The following is a 16,125-nucleotide window of genomic DNA, read 5'->3' on the forward strand; positions in this document are numbered from 1 at the left end:
TTTTTTTTTTTTTTTCATCACTAAAAGTCATTAAAGTCCACGCGGTCGAGAAAAGGGCGGCCAGTGCTAAAGGACTGCAGATCTGACAACAAGGCTCCCCCAGTTAGCGCAAGTAACCCACCAAATCAGATCCCCACCCAAACGCCATGGTGGTACGAGGTACAGAACATTCCCACGGAGTTTTTTGTACCATTCGACTAACTACAATGGGTACCAAAACCTGGGCTAATTCCTGCACTATCTTCGCCTCGAAAATCTGTCCTGTAACCCCGAATCAGAAAGTAATTGGGCAAGCATGTCAGAGTGACACGGCGCCATCACCCATCATGCCGGAGGAAGGCCCGTGTTGCCTGTGCAACAATAATTCCCCCCCCTCCCTTTATCGTCTTTCCCGCGTGCTCCTCAAGTACCTTTTTCCCATTTGTTATCGATGGACCGTTGAAATTAGTCCTGGGTGGGATAGAAATAGATCGCCAAACGAGGACAGATATCGCATGCAAATGACCCACATGAGGCGTGCCTCAAATTTCAGGCGGTTCTCTTTTTTCCTTAGTGACCCCCCTGTGGCACTCTCGGACCCGATTACGATGATAGAGCAACAATAACGCCGATGAGGGGAAAAGTCTCGACCTTGACGGCTTTAAGCGGGGTGGGATTTCATCGGGATCAATTTCATCTGAGCGAAACTACAATTGGCTAAACAATCACACTGTGAAGTCCGTTGCGAGGCTGCAGACCTTATGTGTGTGACAAGACAGGGATATCGGGACGAGTTAATATCCCAAACATCGATTCTCCGGGATGAGCGATGAGAGCAAAGTCTGTTCTTCCCTCCGTGCCCAGGGGAGGGGGGCCAAAGTCCCCTGTCTAGCGCCATGTTCCTGACACGCTAATTGGATACCGCTAATGCCTTGTCATCTACTTTAATAAGGTGATGAATCGTGCTGCATCAACGACCTGCCTCTCTTGGTATAGGTCCACCTTTAAGACTTGCACATGGAATAACACGGAGATAGGTGGTCAGGATTTGGCAAGCTTGGAGTCGTGCTGAGCCTGCGTCTCTAGTTGCGATAAATACTCCGTTAGCGCTTTGCTCCCTGTCATGTAAAGCATTCACAGATGCTGACTTTCGGTTTTTCCACTACTGAGGCGACGGGATGAAGGTTTGGCGGGATTGGACACCCCGGAAGGAAAACTGGAGAAGGGAAAAAAAGATTAAAATCAGGGTGGCCCTGACAACAGGTCTTGGTCTGGTCATGCATGAACACCTCCCTATACTGACACTGGGCCATGTTAAATGGATCGCAAAAAGAGAATATGAGGTCGTGCCCGGGATCGAACCGGGATTACAGGAATCAGAATCCTGGGTGCTAACCATTACACTACACAACCAGCTGTTGCTGTGGCTTTTGGAATTTCTAGTTCTATGAGTCTAAATCTATGACCCCGGTGGTGAAGCAAAAAGAAAAATTAAGAGGTCGTGCCCGGGATCGAACCGGGATTACAGGAATCAGAATCCTGGGTGCTAACCATTACACTACACAACCTGTTGTTGTTTGCAGCGGCAACAATTCTGATTCCTAGAGCCAACATTAAGGTGAGATATGGTTCATGTCATTGTTCCATGCAAAGACGGTTTTGTTACAATTGGTAAATAGTGCACTGCTATTATGCAGTAACCGCTGCTCCACAATATCAGAATGCTGTCTTTTCTGGTCTCAACGGTATGGAATGATACGATTGGGGGCAGAGAGCTCCCTACAACGGACTTCTCTATATCCCCAGTCTCCTATGAATATGTTACATGGGCAGATATTGTACATACACTAGCGGTCATCCATGATAGGTGATCGGCATATCGGCCAGGACACTGGTATTTTTATTTTGTTTTGACCAACGGGGAAAATGATAAAGGGCGGTTACGGCCAACTTGTAATCGACAACTAAGTTAAAGGTGAAACGCTCCTCCTGTGCATCATCGACCGCCCAGGGCGCTTAGCAGCCGTCCTTGTGTGAGAGGTATAGATGTTTGTCCAGCCAATTAACATGTATACTATCAGCACATCATCTATGTGTGATAATATGTTAAGGTGGTGAATATGAAACCTTGCGGTCTACGTCTAAGTGGGCCGTTATGTTATCAGCTTTAATGACTGGAGCATCTTCCAACGTTTCCATGACCCCTTCATCCTGACCTATATGGGAAACTAATATGGCTGGCTGGAGCTTTTGACCGTCACTTAGGGGCTGCGCTATTTATCTATGGGCCATGACCGGGACGTGGTATTAAAGCTATATCCAAGTCTAGCTTGGTAGATCTGTAGGCTCTATGGCGCTACCGTATACGGATGAACACGACGACCTGATAGCTCTCAGAAATTCACCTGGCTGAGCTATCCCTGTCCGGTGGCTAAAGGACTCCCGCCTTCTAGAGCTTGCCTCCCTGTTACACCTTTCTGCTTGTGGTCAGTGAGAGGATCTGGACGTCTTGTCCAACGGGACGCCACGCGGAGTCAGTGTGCCCCCATCCACTATGTGATTCCTCACATTCCACGTACGTACCAACCTTGGCTACATCTCTCTGGCGTGCTCTAGTGGGATATCCCGGTATTTACCTTTGATTGTCAGGGGAATGAGCCCTTCTCTATGAACAGCCTTGGCCGCCTGTCCCTGGTGCTGAGGTTGGTAGATGCGTCAGTCAGTGGCATCTCGGTATGGATATTCGTCAAGTCATTAACTGCAATCTGGTTGTTTTATGGTTTATGGTTAGAGTAGCCTCGACGGGTCCTCCTGTCCGTGCTTCGTACCATCCGGGCAATATTCCCATGTTATTGTGTTGCCATGGGGGTATAAAGCGTAGCCATCGCTTTATATTTGTCCTCTTGACAGTGTAAAAGATTCTGACTCACAGATGCAGCCTACTCCTTAGTCTGTTGGAGATTTCATAGCTGCTAGTCTTTGGTTAAATTATCCAACTTGGGGGGGGCACAGTGCAACGTGGAATTTGTATCGACAGATAATCTGGGTTTGGATGTATACATCTTGCTCGCTGATCACTTGATCCGCTCGGACATTGGGGCCCTGAGCTGGTGATAATGAGTTGACCGATACATCATGTATATATTTTGGGCTGGGTCCGGACCAATCAACGGAAACATACAGGAAAGCCTTACACACATCTGGAAAGCTTTGTTGACTAAAGTAAAGCTTGTTTATGTTAGACACATCTACCTGGTTTATGACTTAGCTATACCAAATACATTTTTTTTTTTTTTAAAAAAATGTTTTTCTCTATGACTTGATCTGAACACTGTTGGTTTGTTGATATTATTTTTGGTTTTACCTTGTGTAACATATTAGCTGCAAACTTTTCAACAACCAGCGGTTGTGTAGTGTAATGGTTAGCACCCAGGATTCTGATTCCTGTAATCCCGGTTCGATCCCGGGCACGACCTTTTTTTGGTCTTTATCCTCCCTTCTACGAATTTGTACTCTCACCAAAGAGACAAAACAATTTTTAATCATCCCTCATTGAATTCCTCCGGCACCTTCTCTTCTCCGCAGAGTTGGAATGCAGATTTCTACAAGCCAGGAACCCACCCAGTCCTATCTATGCCAATGACATGGCACCTCACAATACTGCAACCCTACCAACGACCTCTCTATCCTATAATACACCCCAAGAGACAGATGCTACGATCAAGCCTTCAAAGCAACATCTACAACTGATAACCCCCAAGTATATAGCTGACGATAGCCAGTTAACCCAGCAGCAAAAATCCTAGAACTGAAACCATGCCGCCTGGCCACGAGCAAAGAATCATTCAACATTCAACCTACCATAATGTCCAGAATTCGTGTATCTTCGCTCTAGCTAAACCTCACTAACATAAGATGCGTAGGATTCAGCTGTAAACCTAGAGAGATGTGAGCATGTATCAAATTTGCAGCCGATAAACTGTCAGTAAAGCAACACTGAATTTCTGAACCCATCTGATATGCTGGTTAAGCAAGGCCTGGTTATGTTAATGACCTCTACTGTATAGTAAACAGGGAAAGAATCCCCTTTGGACTGAATTAGATGGTAAGCATACACAGCAAAGAAACGGTATGATACCCCAATAACCGTGTTAAATAATGATAGGTAAGAAAAAAAACATATCCATAGAACTGACCACCCAGATCAATCGTTCAAGAGCAAAAAGAGAATATGAGGTCGTGCCCGGGATCGAACCGGGATTACAGGAATCAGAATCCTGGGTGCTAACCATTACACTACACAACCGTTGGGTGTTGGAAGGACATTTTATTTTATGATATAATAAGGTAATATCATGACAAGAGCTAAAATTTCTTCAAGTATGATGCTGGGGGGGTACGTGGTGACTGTCTTTGGTTGAAGAATGGGTGTCGTTAATGAGCCTTGGTGCGTATGCATTTAGGCTCGAAGTCCAGCTGTTCATAACTTTGTAAATGAAAGGGCCAACAAAACTCCACACTGTAAAGTTTCTCTCCGACTTAAGCTGAACTCAATGCATTGTAGAATCGCCCGATTATACTTTGTGTCCATTGATACACAGCTCAATTAGGGTTAAGTGGGGTGTTTCACATCTCCGGTTCGCCGTGTAACTTACAGGTTAGGATTGTAATGACTTGGATGCTGGATAGGGTTTATTGTAAAAACAGCCTAAGCATGTAATGAATTCGGCATGTACGACAGGAAGGAGGATATGTTGCCGCCTGCTCGTCAATTAAGTTGGAGAGATGCATATGGTTTATCATTGCGGCTGTGTGCATTCAGGTAGGTAGCCCGTTGGCTAAGCCACTTAAGCGCCTGTTTCTGTTCTCTACTACTACTAGTAGTAGTTAGGGATACAGATATCGCCACTGGAAATCGTCATTAACTGACTAGGAATGTCATTCCATAGCAGGCAGCAATAATCTGAATACTACAGGAGTGAAACATTCTATCTATTTTTGTCATTTGGGTGGTGCCCAATGCTTGATTCGTTAAATAGTAAAAGTCATTGTATATACAAACGGACAAATGAAATTAGCCAAAAGAAAACATTTTATTCCTCGTCAGCTTCCATCTCGTCGTCTTCATCCTCGTCTTCGTCATCGTCATTGAACTCCACACCCATCTCACCGGTGATATCCCACCGGTCGCCCTTGGCGGCAGCGCTGACGTACTTAACGAACTTGAGGGTGCCACTATCGCGCAGGACAATGCTCAGTCGGTTCCAGCCGGCAGCAGTGCTGAATAGGATGCCGTCATCTTCGTCCGCGGCAGCAGAGCGGTAGATGGCTGCATCGCCCTCCTCTTCGTCGTCCCCAGCCATGTAGATCTCATAACCACCCACGGCGGGTTCCTCAGCGTCACTCTTAGGCTCCTTCTCCTTGGGCTCGGCCTTCGGCTTCTTCTCGGACTCGCCGTTCTCACCCTCTTCATCATCATCATCATCCTCCTCCTCTTCCTCGCCAGCCTCCTTCTCCCACCCTGGTGTAGGGGTCAGGGACAGCGTGAACTCCAACCGAGGCTCTTCGCCATCGTAGCCGCTAGCCAGAGTGTAGTCTTGTCCGCGGCGGAAGCGGCGTGCCATAAAGTCGTAGCTTGTGAGGCGTTCTGCACCGGTAATGGCGGTGAGCCATTTGCGGAATGCGGGGGAGGGAAAGACGTCGTTGAGCAACTCCTGAAGGGGGCTCTTCTCGTCCTGTGCAGCTGTCGAATGCTGTAGGAACATGTAACGCTGCTTGTGGGGAGGACGGGCGACAGTCCATCCGGTCTGGGCCTGGATCTCATCTGATGATTGGGGAAGCGTCTTTTTCTCCTGCTCCTCGATATATTCCCGCACGCGGGCAGAGAATTTCTCCGACAAGAATTGTTCCAAGTTGAGCGATGACTCGTTGGTGAAGGTCTCCGACATCTCCTCCGCGATGTCTGGGGTGAGGTAGGATGGTGCGATGTACTGGATCAAGAAATTGAGATCGGCCTCGGTAAATTCGGTATCGTTGGGTTGCTCCTCCACTTTGCCTTTGCCCTTGCCCTCCACCTCCTGCGACTCATCCTCGCATACGACCGTCTTAGGCTGGGGGAGGTCGTAGATGTCACCGCGTCCCTGAAGCTGAGCGAGACTACTCCGCTCGGCAAGCTTCTCCTCTAGGCCCTCCTCATAGCCATCTTCTCCCTTCTGGGGAATATGGAACCATCCGCTGATGGCCATGCGCACCCGCTTCTTCGACCTATCCTCGCCCTCTTTGTAATGATAAACCTCTTCGACGTCATGGAAACTCTCACCAGGCTGGACGGTGAAGAAGCTCAACTGGTTGAAGGCGGGCGGAATGCTGAGACTGAAGTCGGGGCTGGGGATCTTGACGTCCTCACCCTGTGCATCCTTCTTCGTGGTCGTGGGGTACAGGCGCAGTGCACCACCCCATTCCGCCTGCCAGGGGGTGTCCGGATCAGTCAGATACAAGATGTAGCTGACACGTCTGCTTCCAATGACATCGTCATGGCATAGAAGATGACATCCCTCGTTGTAAATGTTGATAGCCATATCGGTCTTGCGACCACTCAGCTTGCCCGAGCCAGTCACGGACGACAGGTACTCACGAAAACGGGCGGAGTACATGGCATCACGAAGCTTCAGCAGGGAGGGGAGTCGCGAGAGGGATGTATCATCCAGCCCATCCAGGTTCGCCAGATCTCCCGACTGGAAAATCTTGTAGATATCCGTCTCTTTCTCGGTGAAGTCCAAGTGCTCTTGGATTTCGTTGCGGACCGCGCGCAGCAAGGAAGGCTCGATGAGGGGATGGATGACTCCATGCTTGTACCTTGATTGATAATCAGCATTCTACACATGTGGATCTTTTTCTCCGATGTGTGGTTGTGAGAACTCAGGTGTCGACATACGGTGCGGACTCGGCGTATTGCTCGGTATACTTCTGCTGCTCCGAGGGTTCAAATAGGCCATCGCGGAAGCGCGCGGCGGCTTCTTCGCTCGTCAATGCCCGTCTCTTGGAATCCGGCTGGCCACTGCCACCCAGCGACTCTCTTCCTTCAGTCTTGCGCTTCATATTATCCGTAATGTGAGGAGATTGGGAAGAGGGGAGGACGGAGAGATTGTCGACCTGATTAGGTTTGGGAGAGATCTTTTTTTTTTTCTTCTTCCTTTTTTTGGGCGGTGAGAGGTTTAAAGGCAGCGATCAGGCCACAAATCAGGCCATTTTTTCAAGAGTCAAATTAATTACCTGATATAGTTTTGTTATTTTTTTTTATATAAATAAAAAAGGTACTACTGTAGAGCACTCCATTTCTGTTTAAATGTCCTAGTGAATAGATCCCATTATCTGTAGTTTCAAAAATGTTCATGATACTATGAGTCTCAACTATAACTAAGTGATATTTTTATTTTGAATAGAATTTCATAGAATATACCTGTAGGTTCGTAATTACCATAGTAATTACTAAAAATAACTGTTGCCTTACAATAATAGAAGGTTTATCGCATCACATCGAAATGTGTACCTGGAAAGTTGAGGGGTCGAGTTTGGACCAAGAGAAGCAATAAAGTGTGCATTTAAGACGTCATCAGCCGATGAGCATAAACAACATCAATCAATCAATCGATCGATCATCCACCACCGCCACAACAACAACTCGGCCACGCGATCGTCATCACCATTCCAGAAAATAAAACAGAAAAACCCTAATCTTAGTGTCCGACAGTCAGATTCGATATGGACAATTCAGGCACCATGCAGCCCACTCAGGACAATGAAAGCAATCCGAATGATCGGCCAGGGACTCCACCGCGCCCGCCTTATTCCCCAGTAACTCCGGTCTTCGCTCATCTTGCCCCAGTCCATAACGCCTCCACGTCCAACGGCGCGCTATCACATCCCATTGTCCCCCCGGCCTCGTCACCGTCGCCAACAAGTCGCGCTGGCGGCGCAACCGCCTCGCTTCCTACGACACCGGCCGTCTTCGCGCCGGAGCCTGTTGCCGTGCCGATCTCGGAAAGCGAGAACCCCGATGCGATCGCGTTGCGGTCCACCATCTCGATTCTACAGCTTCAGAAGCAGCAAAGTCTGCGCGATATACGGACACTGGAGAGGCTGAAGCAAGCGGCGGCAGCCGATCCCGAGGGGTTTGCGCGCGAACTGGCGGCGGGGAATCTGACGGCGAAAGACCCGGGGGGTTTCGTGAATTTCACGCATGACGAGGAGGACGAGGGTGATGAGATAGGGGCTTCGAAGGAAGGAGGCGCGTCGGGTCTGGGGACCTTACCTACACCGCAGAATGTAGTACGCATGCCACCGATCAACTGGAACAAGTACCAGATCGTGGGCGAGCCGCTGGACAGGATGCATGAGGACCAACGACGACGTCCGTCTTCCGGGGAGCCTAGACGCGAGGAACCTGCACAACGGGCGCCGGAGCATGTTCTCGCGTCACCATATCGACCGCTAGTAGATAAACTAGAAAGCCCGGACAAAGTAAAAGGAGCCAACAGGAACAAGAAAGCATAAATATTGAAGAAGAGAATTCTGCGATTGGTGAAGCTAGACTATATGGTACAGTCTCATTTGGAACGGTTTCACTCTGAGCAATAACAACGGTAGCGTTCATTCATCATGTCTCGTTTACAGGGGAGAAAGACAAGCAAGAAGACAATGATGTATGCCTGCCGGTCTGTTACATGTCGCGCTGCGAATGCCAAACTAAGTTAGGGGACTCTCGGTCTAGCCGGGTCAAAGAAAGCAATGCCAGCATACCACAGCCGGCCGTGAAGAATAAATGGAGGAGAGGTCTACGATAGAGTCTTTCTAAAGTCCTCGATGTCGGCGATGGTCTTCAAGAGTCTATCGTGCGCCAGGCTAACCCTGTTGTACACCACCCTCGCATCCTCCAGTTCTTCTTCGACGGTACGATCCTCAGGAGCCTGCAAGTTCGGAGCCGGGGCCGTTGCCTGATATCTGGGTGCTTCGAATTGGGCGTCTGCCTGACGAGCTCTACTATGCAACTCACGTACTGACTTCTTTTTGAGGTTGTCGGGATTCTCCGACTTCGTCTTAACTCGCTCCATGGCCGCCTTGCTGACTTCATGCGCCTTGACCCATGCCTGGGCCTTGTAACAGTCTGGCTTAACCTTCTTAAGTATGTCTGCGATGGTGTCATTAGAGAGTGGAGCTCCTGCAACGGTTTCTCTTTCCGCAGTTGGGGGGCTCTAGGAGGTCGATCAGAGAAGGATACAGATTTGGATATGGGAGGTTAGTTTTTACCGCATCAACGCGAGCTCTGATCGCATGGGTCAAAGTAAAATCGCCTTCGGACAGCTCGAAGGGCTCGTCAAAAGAAGCTTGCTTAGCGGCCACATGTCGAGCCCTCAACGTTGGGTCGGTTGAGAAGCCATCCATGGTGAAGATCTCGCTGTCATTTTCCTCGTTGCGCTCGTACTTGGCCTTGTTGGAGCCACGAAGTTCGCCACCAGGGGAAGGAATGGGGCGCTTCTTGGAAGCTTCGTTTGCCCTTTTCCCCATGGCGGCGTTATAGAGTCTGCGAAGAGTCAGACCAAAGAAGAAAGCTATGATGATAGTAATAAACTGTAAAGGCAACATAGTGGATGACACGTCTAGTGATGAAAATGTAAAGAGAGTGAGATATAGATAGAATAAGAGAGTCGGGTTAGAGGAGAGACTTCTAAGAATGAAGAAAGAGAGATTGTATATGAATGCGTTTTCAGTACATTAGGTTCTGTGACTTACCCAGACCTTCTGTGAGATCTCTTTGATCCCATGCTGCGAGGTAGAGATCGCGAACTCATGGTAGTAGATAGAAGGAAGGTGCGCGAGCAGGAGATGGTAAGTAGGAGAACCCCAAGTCTGTGGAGCACACTAGAGACAGTGAATGAATGAAGAGGATTCTATGAAAAACGAACCTATGGTCTTTGTCCTGCACCTGAGGGTTCGCCTGTGATATCATTCACTCTTCTGATTTTAGGCAGGGCTGCCTTATGAGCGGCAAACACTGAACAACATGATGTCAGTATGTATGCTACTGTTAATATCATCAAGTAGTTGTTGTATATCTTTCATGCCCCTAAGCAGCAGTACTGCCCTTTTGGTAAGTCTGCAGGGTTTTAGGTGACTTAATAGTCAGAATTTATGGAACAGTAAAAGAACAACATAGCTTATTCTATCGTGTCATAAGCAAGGTGCTGTATAATTTCAAATAAGATCTCTGATTTTGCAGAAGTTGCCAGATAAAGTATAAAAATCACAGACACGTGTACTCATGATCTAACTACTGCATCATCCAGATGCTGTATCCCCGGCGGCTCTATTTATATATGGTTAAAACACCTCACGAAAAGAAGCGATTATTCGGACGTGGAAGACCAAGGTGCTCTCTCAAGGTTGTCCCTTCATAATCCTGACGGAAAATACCACGACGCTGCAACTCAGGTACCAGGCGTTGAACAACATCGTCCAGTCCCTGCGGAAGGAATGGGAATACGACAGTGAAGCCATCAGCGCCTTCCTCATCCAGCCAGACACCCATTTCCTCCGCGATTGATTCAGGCGTACCAACAAAGGCAAGCCCCGAGTAGCCCCCATATCGCTGTGCAAGCTGCCGTACGGTCAACTTCTCATCTTCGGCAAGCTTCAGGACTCCAGCACGACCTGTCTTGCTCGCATTAGTCTCCGGGATATCCGTCGGTAGTGGGCCATCTGGATCAAATCCAGATGCATCAGTTCCGAGCGCAATGGATAAGGAGGCGATGGCGCTATCGTAGTGGACTAGACTATCAAGCTTGAGGCGCTTGGCTCTGGCCTCTTCCACACTGTCGCCAACAACGATGAAGGCGGCCGGTAGGATCTTGATATGGTTACGATCCCGACCAGCTGCCACTGCACGACCCTTGATGTCCGCATACAGCGCCTTTGCAGACTCCAAGTCCCTCGGTGAGCAGAAAACCGCTTCAGCCGTTTCGGCTGCTAACTGTTTTCCTGGCTCGGACTGTCCCGCTTGAACGATCACTGGCCAACCTTGAACTGGCCGCGCGATGTTCAGCGGTCCCCTGACTTTCAGATCGTCACCCTTGTGGTCGAGAACATGCAACTTCTCCGGATCAAAGTAGACACCGGTCTCTTGATCGCGGATGAAGGCATCATCGGCAAAACTATCCCATAGCCCGGTAACAACGTCGTAGAACTCCCGAGCCCGCTTATAGCGGTCAGCGTGTTCCACATGTGTATCTAATCCAAAGTTCTTCGCCGACTCCGGATTACCAGTGGTGACAATATTCCAAGCCGCGCGGCCGCTGCTGAGATGATCCAGCGAGGCGAACCGTCGCGCGATATGGTAGGGCTCATCGTATGTCGTGGATGCCGTCGCCGCGAGTCCAATCTTCTCTGTTACAACAGATAGCGCCGAGAGTAGAGTGAATGGCTCGAAGGATGTCACGGTGTGGCTGCGTTTCAGCGCCTCGACCGGCATGTTCAATACGGCAAGGTGATCGGCCATGAAGAAGGCATCGAATTTGGCATCTTCTAGCTTCTTGATGAAGGATTTCAAATGGGTGAGATTGAAGTTGGCGTCTGGATAGGCGCCGGGGTATCGCCATGCGCCGGTATGTAAGCTGACCGGCCGCATGAACGCGGTCAGATGTAGTGTTTTCTCAGGCATGGTTTTCTATACTGGGTTTCTGGTTATGGGCTGGATAGTAATGTATGAGAGATAAGTTCGGGGTATTAGTCCGCGGAGTTGAAGACATTATTATCGTGGTCTATATACATGTCCGCTATCTTGTGATGACAAATGGGTTTGCGGATGAGTGAAATTGAGGTTGCGATCACGACATCGATAGCCTATCGTGTGGAGAGTATCTGGATTGCTCAACATGGTTTACAAAGCAGGATTACTCAAGCTATGAGACAAAGTGGAGTTGATTATGGAGATGAAGATCTCTACAGTAAAGCGTATAATTTGAATGCGTGATTATCACACGAGTGCCAGCTGGGAAGATCGGTACTTTGTGAATCTAGTATTCATGGAAGAATCTCTACTAAGACACGATCAAATGTTATCTTCTAAAAAAAAAGCAATAGAAAGGAAAGAGATGAATACTACTTATATGCAAGTTGTGATGTGACATGATGAAATGCGGACAGCATCGACTCATTCAGAACGTGCATTAAGAAAGTTGAGTGGACAGCGGTTGAATCTAGATATTAAATTCTGTTTTTTTCCAATTTAGTCTGATTAAAAACTGATAATTTCCAATGTAGATGGTGCTTAATATGTTAATCGATAATAAAGACTGAACCTAGAAAAAGGGAGGTTAGGGCTTATATCGGAGCTCCGCGATGCTATCGTTTTAGTGTATAGTGATAAAGGGCCTTGTAAGTATATCTTAAACAGATGCTAGTGTACATGATCTACATTATAGAGATGAAGATAAGGGCAATTTAAGGAGGACGACCCATTACAAGACCTTGATGTAGATCCCTAGTCTACCGTACAAATCTTGATCTAACATGCCTGCTCGATAACATACCCAAAGTTTGCACCAGGAGGCATACTAAACATCAATGTATTGTCACAGTGTGAGGAAGCCAGCATATGTTCCTGAACATACCATGGAAATGAGTCTTGAAGTGTTATTAAGAGTTGAATTGGCAGAGATCGGCTTCAGAAAATGTAGATCAGTCGTTGAGCCGCCGGTGCGACAACATGATGATTATTAGTACATACAACCACATGGATAGTGACTTCGACCGAGCATTTGGGATATCACATGGATGAGTACAATAGCCACTATTGCCACCGAACCATCAAGAGAATCCTACGTGCGGTGATCGACAACCTCGTATTCGGTTTCCCTTACAGGGTGCACAAAAAGTTCGGCTGGGGTAAAGACGATCTGCTATCAGGATGAGAATTTTAGCCATTCAAGGCACGAGTAATTTTGCCAAGGGATTTAGTTACAATGGCTTTAAGACCGACAGTCCAATATCCACGAATCTAAGGCTTTGGAGAATGCAACCCATTGCCACGAGTCCTGGAAATCCCGGTGTGGGTGGCCTAACATTTATTTATACGGGTCACGGTGGTTGCAACATCATGACTTGTACATTCGGACATTCATAACAAGTGCAAGTCTAGACTTCATTGTGACCGCGACACCAGGATCATGGATGGTTGAAATAGGATGCCAACCATGCACAAATAATAAATGGGAAATACGACCGACCCTTTTAACTTTGAGACTCCGGAAGGACGTTACATTTACATTTGCCTTGGAAGGTCATAACAATCGATCGACCTGGCCTGAAAGTCAATCTCTGCCTCTTTCGTTATATGTTTTGGACCCCTCTTTTGCTCTCGCTCCGTTTTACATTCCTGAGTTTTATTCTTATTCGGCCACGTTGTAGGATTCTGTCCCTTCTTCATTTGTTCTTCATCACCAGCAGCAGTATGTATTTTCACCTTGTTTGAAATCCTTCACCAGAATGATTGAGAGAAAGATGACGGACGCAAATGGCGACCAACCAGCCGTGGATGCAATACGCACACAAGCTACATCTTCTCAAGCAGTGGACGATGCCTGGAATTTCTTGGACAAACATGCCAATGTCCAGTACACGGACTTGGACCTGGTCGCAATCCGTCATAAAGTTGATCGGCGCATTTTACCCTTCATGTTTTGTTGCTATTTCCTACAATTCATCGATAAAGTGATGTATAATGTCAGTATCACGAACCCTTATCCCGACCTCGCTAATCCCCGGCTCCAAAGTACGCAGGGGTCATGGGAATGAAAACAGACCTGGACCTGAAGGGAAACAATTTTAGCAATGGCGCAAGTGCCTTTTTCATTGCATCCTTGGTTGCTGAAGTTCCGAATAGTAAGCGTCTCATTATCCCTCATACGAGCAGGAAGGCTCATCGGAATATTAGCATATCTTCTCCAGAAGGTCCCCCCGGCAAAATGGTTGAGCATCAATGTCATGCTCTGGGGTGTTGCAGCGGCGGCGGCGGCCGGTGCAAAGAACTATACGACTCTACTTGTCGCGCGTATATTCCTTGGGATTTTTGAAGCCCCGGTAGCGCCATCCTTGATGATTATAAGCGGTCAATACTATACAAAGTCCGAACAGGCTCCACGATTTACATTTTGGTTTTTAGGCCTCGGAGTAGCCCAAATCATCGGCGGAGTGATCTCCTTTGGCTTCCAACATGTCCACCATGCATTCGCCGGCTGGCGTATCATGTTCCTTGTCATGGGGTTGATAACTGTTGCTGTAGGACTAGCCACCTTACTTTTCCTTCCAGATACCCCCATGCAGGCGAAGTGGTTATCAGACGACCAAAAGGTGACGCTACTTCAGCACGTTCGTGTGAATCAGACCGGCATTCGTAATGGCAAGTTCGATCCTAAGCAGTTGCTGGAAGCAGCTCTTGATCCTCAGGTGTGGCTGTGGGCGTTGATGCTCGCCTTGGTAAGTTCATTCCCTACCTGCTAGCCCTCTTCCAAGGGTGGTCTGCAAAGGAAGATTCCTAGTCTACGAGGAAGAAGGAGGGCTAACCTGCATCTAGCAAGCCGTTTCCAGCGGGGTGGTCGTGGTGTATTCGTCTACGCTTATAGCCGGTTTTGGCTTTGGCGGACCTATTTCGGCCCTTCTAAATACCCCTTCAGGGATTGTCAGTATCTTCTTTACTGTCTTAGTGGGTATTGGCGTCCGCAAGGCCTCCAATCGATGGGCATGGGTCTTTATCTGCAGTATTCCAGGAATTATCGGCGGCGGACTCATGTCTTTCCTTCCCAAGAGCAATCGAGCCGGAATATTGATTGGAATCTACCTAGTCAATTCAATCGTTGCTCCGACACCAGTGATATACCATTGGATCGCCGCCAATTGCGCAGGATACACAAAGCGCGCATTTACAAGTGCTGTGGTGGCCGGCTTCTTCTGTGTTGGAAATATCATTGGGCCACAAACTTTCCAGGCAAGGGATGCCCCCGAATACCGACCAGCTAAGATTGCAGTCCTGGTGACTCAGGCCGCCGCGGGAATATTGGCTGTCGTTCTATTCGGGTACTATGTCTGGGAGAACAAGCGGAGGGATCGCGCCCAGTCAACCCAAGAAGGACAGGGGGTGGTCACGGACGAGAAGGCATGGGGTGGGTTGACTGACAAACAGAACAAGGACTTCCGTTACGTGTATTAAGTGGAGTAATCATAACTCGCAAGGATTCTAGCATATATTGTGTCCATAAAAACAATATACCTTAACTATATATGAGCGTAGATGGAAAAATACGTTAGTATTAGCAACGCAAGGAGCGATCCTGATCGAGCCTAGAAAGCACCTTTTATTGGATCCCAACGCCAAACACCACCATCACCTAAGTTAGGGCTTTATCGCGGCAATGATACAGCTGTCTTTGGTTGCACAGCATATGATGACTCCTATTCAGCGTTGGTCCTCGACGCAGTAGCCTAGTACGTGTCATTCGGATAGAAGCGCTTCTTGACAATGCATATCGATATCATGTAGTACTATCCGATAGCCGTACAGGGTGAGATCATCATATATGGAAAGTACTGGCTTCGATCCACATATGATGCAGCTGAGTAAATTAACTTTGATAATGAAAACAGCTATTACTCCATTGCCCATGGCATAACCTACAGCTTACCCCTTGCATAACTTGACCTTCAAAGTATACCGTTAAAACAACAGACCTTGTACACGTATCTCGATCCTAGAATCATATACATGTCCCTTGGAAACTTATTAGTGCACGGTAGGTTACCATGCAGTACTGCCCAAGACTCCGTGTTTGTTGAGATTAATAGCTATGTTGGTATTACTAAATGTATCAAAATGTTGAATGTGGAGAGGAGAACCTGGATATGAATGTCTCAAGAACGTAGGTTTCAGGTAAAGGTATTTATATGATGTGTTGGGAGACGACGGTGTAAATAGCAGAGACTAGCATCTGCCTTGTAGACACTGGGCTTGCAATATAAGATTTGACACCTGGTTTGCTTTTGGCTTACAGTGTCCGGGTGCATCATGCAGATGGTCCGGGACGGGGAGCATGGTGTAGG

General features: G+C 47.9%; 6 protein-coding genes and 4 non-coding genes across 10 annotated transcripts; 4 read left to right on the plus strand and 6 right to left on the minus strand.

The window, feature by feature from the left end:
* Positions 1–1,017: 1,017 nt before the first annotated feature.
* On the plus strand, positions 1,018–1,521 carry BDV38DRAFT_202462 (uncharacterized protein). The gene has a single exon (XM_032052477.1). It carries the CDS (start codon positions 1,158–1,160, stop codon positions 1,428–1,430), a length of 273 nt encoding a protein of 90 aa, XP_031908671.1. The 5' UTR covers positions 1,018–1,157; the 3' UTR covers positions 1,431–1,521.
* BDV38DRAFT_t223 lies at positions 1,321–1,392 on the minus strand. Its single transcript has one exon. It is a non-coding gene; the product is annotated as a tRNA-Gln (tRNA).
* Positions 1,476–1,547, minus strand: BDV38DRAFT_t222. The gene has a single exon. It is a non-coding gene; the product is annotated as a tRNA-Gln (tRNA).
* A 1,836-nt stretch (positions 1,548–3,383) lies between these two features.
* BDV38DRAFT_t219 lies at positions 3,384–3,455 on the plus strand. Its single transcript has one exon. It is a non-coding gene; the product is annotated as a tRNA-Gln (tRNA).
* A 758-nt stretch (positions 3,456–4,213) lies between these two features.
* Positions 4,214–4,285, minus strand: BDV38DRAFT_t221. Its single transcript has one exon. It is a non-coding gene; the product is annotated as a tRNA-Gln (tRNA).
* A 689-nt stretch (positions 4,286–4,974) lies between these two features.
* BDV38DRAFT_260572 (oxidative DNA demethylase) lies at positions 4,975–7,244 on the minus strand. The gene is made up of 2 exons (XM_032055936.1): positions 6,914–7,244; positions 4,975–6,834 (listed from the first exon to the last, which is right to left on the minus strand). The coding sequence occupies exons 1-2, from the start codon at positions 7,075–7,077 to the stop codon at positions 5,073–5,075; spliced, it is 1,926 nt and encodes a 641-aa protein (XP_031908672.1). The 5' UTR covers positions 7,078–7,244; the 3' UTR covers positions 4,975–5,072.
* Positions 7,245–7,380: 136 nt separating this feature from the next.
* On the plus strand, positions 7,381–8,856 carry BDV38DRAFT_202482 (uncharacterized protein). The gene is made up of 2 exons (XM_032052478.1): positions 7,381–7,444; positions 7,501–8,856. Exon 2 carries the CDS (start codon positions 7,741–7,743, stop codon positions 8,530–8,532), a length of 792 nt encoding a protein of 263 aa, XP_031908673.1. The 5' UTR covers positions 7,381–7,444; positions 7,501–7,740; the 3' UTR covers positions 8,533–8,856.
* On the minus strand, positions 8,814–9,543 carry BDV38DRAFT_287529 (uncharacterized protein; the record flags this gene model as incomplete). Its single annotated transcript, XM_032060889.1, has 2 exons — positions 8,814–9,230; positions 9,286–9,543. 2 exons carry the CDS (start codon positions 9,541–9,543, stop codon positions 8,814–8,816), a joined length of 675 nt encoding a protein of 224 aa, XP_031908674.1.
* Positions 9,544–10,366: 823 nt separating this feature from the next.
* On the minus strand, positions 10,367–11,768 carry BDV38DRAFT_296696 (LLM class flavin-dependent oxidoreductase; the record flags this gene model as incomplete). Its single annotated transcript, XM_032062983.1, has 1 exon — positions 10,367–11,768. The coding sequence occupies exon 1, from the start codon at positions 11,690–11,692 to the stop codon at positions 10,367–10,369; it is 1,326 nt and encodes a 441-aa protein (XP_031908675.1). The 5' UTR covers positions 11,693–11,768.
* A 1,382-nt stretch (positions 11,769–13,150) lies between these two features.
* On the plus strand, positions 13,151–15,267 carry BDV38DRAFT_260575 (major facilitator superfamily domain-containing protein). Its single transcript, XM_032055937.1, has 4 exons — positions 13,151–13,755; positions 13,813–13,914; positions 13,967–14,508; positions 14,606–15,267. The coding sequence occupies exons 2-4, from the start codon at positions 13,818–13,820 to the stop codon at positions 15,236–15,238; spliced, it is 1,272 nt and encodes a 423-aa protein (XP_031908676.1). The 5' UTR covers positions 13,151–13,755; positions 13,813–13,817; the 3' UTR covers positions 15,239–15,267.
* Positions 15,268–16,125: the final 858 nt, after the last annotated feature.

This window comes from Aspergillus pseudotamarii, assembly GCF_009193445.1.
Source record: "Aspergillus pseudotamarii strain CBS 117625 unplaced genomic scaffold BDV38scaffold_79, whole genome shotgun sequence".
In the NCBI taxonomy this organism is placed as follows: Eukaryota; Fungi; Ascomycota; class Eurotiomycetes; order Eurotiales; family Aspergillaceae; genus Aspergillus; species Aspergillus pseudotamarii.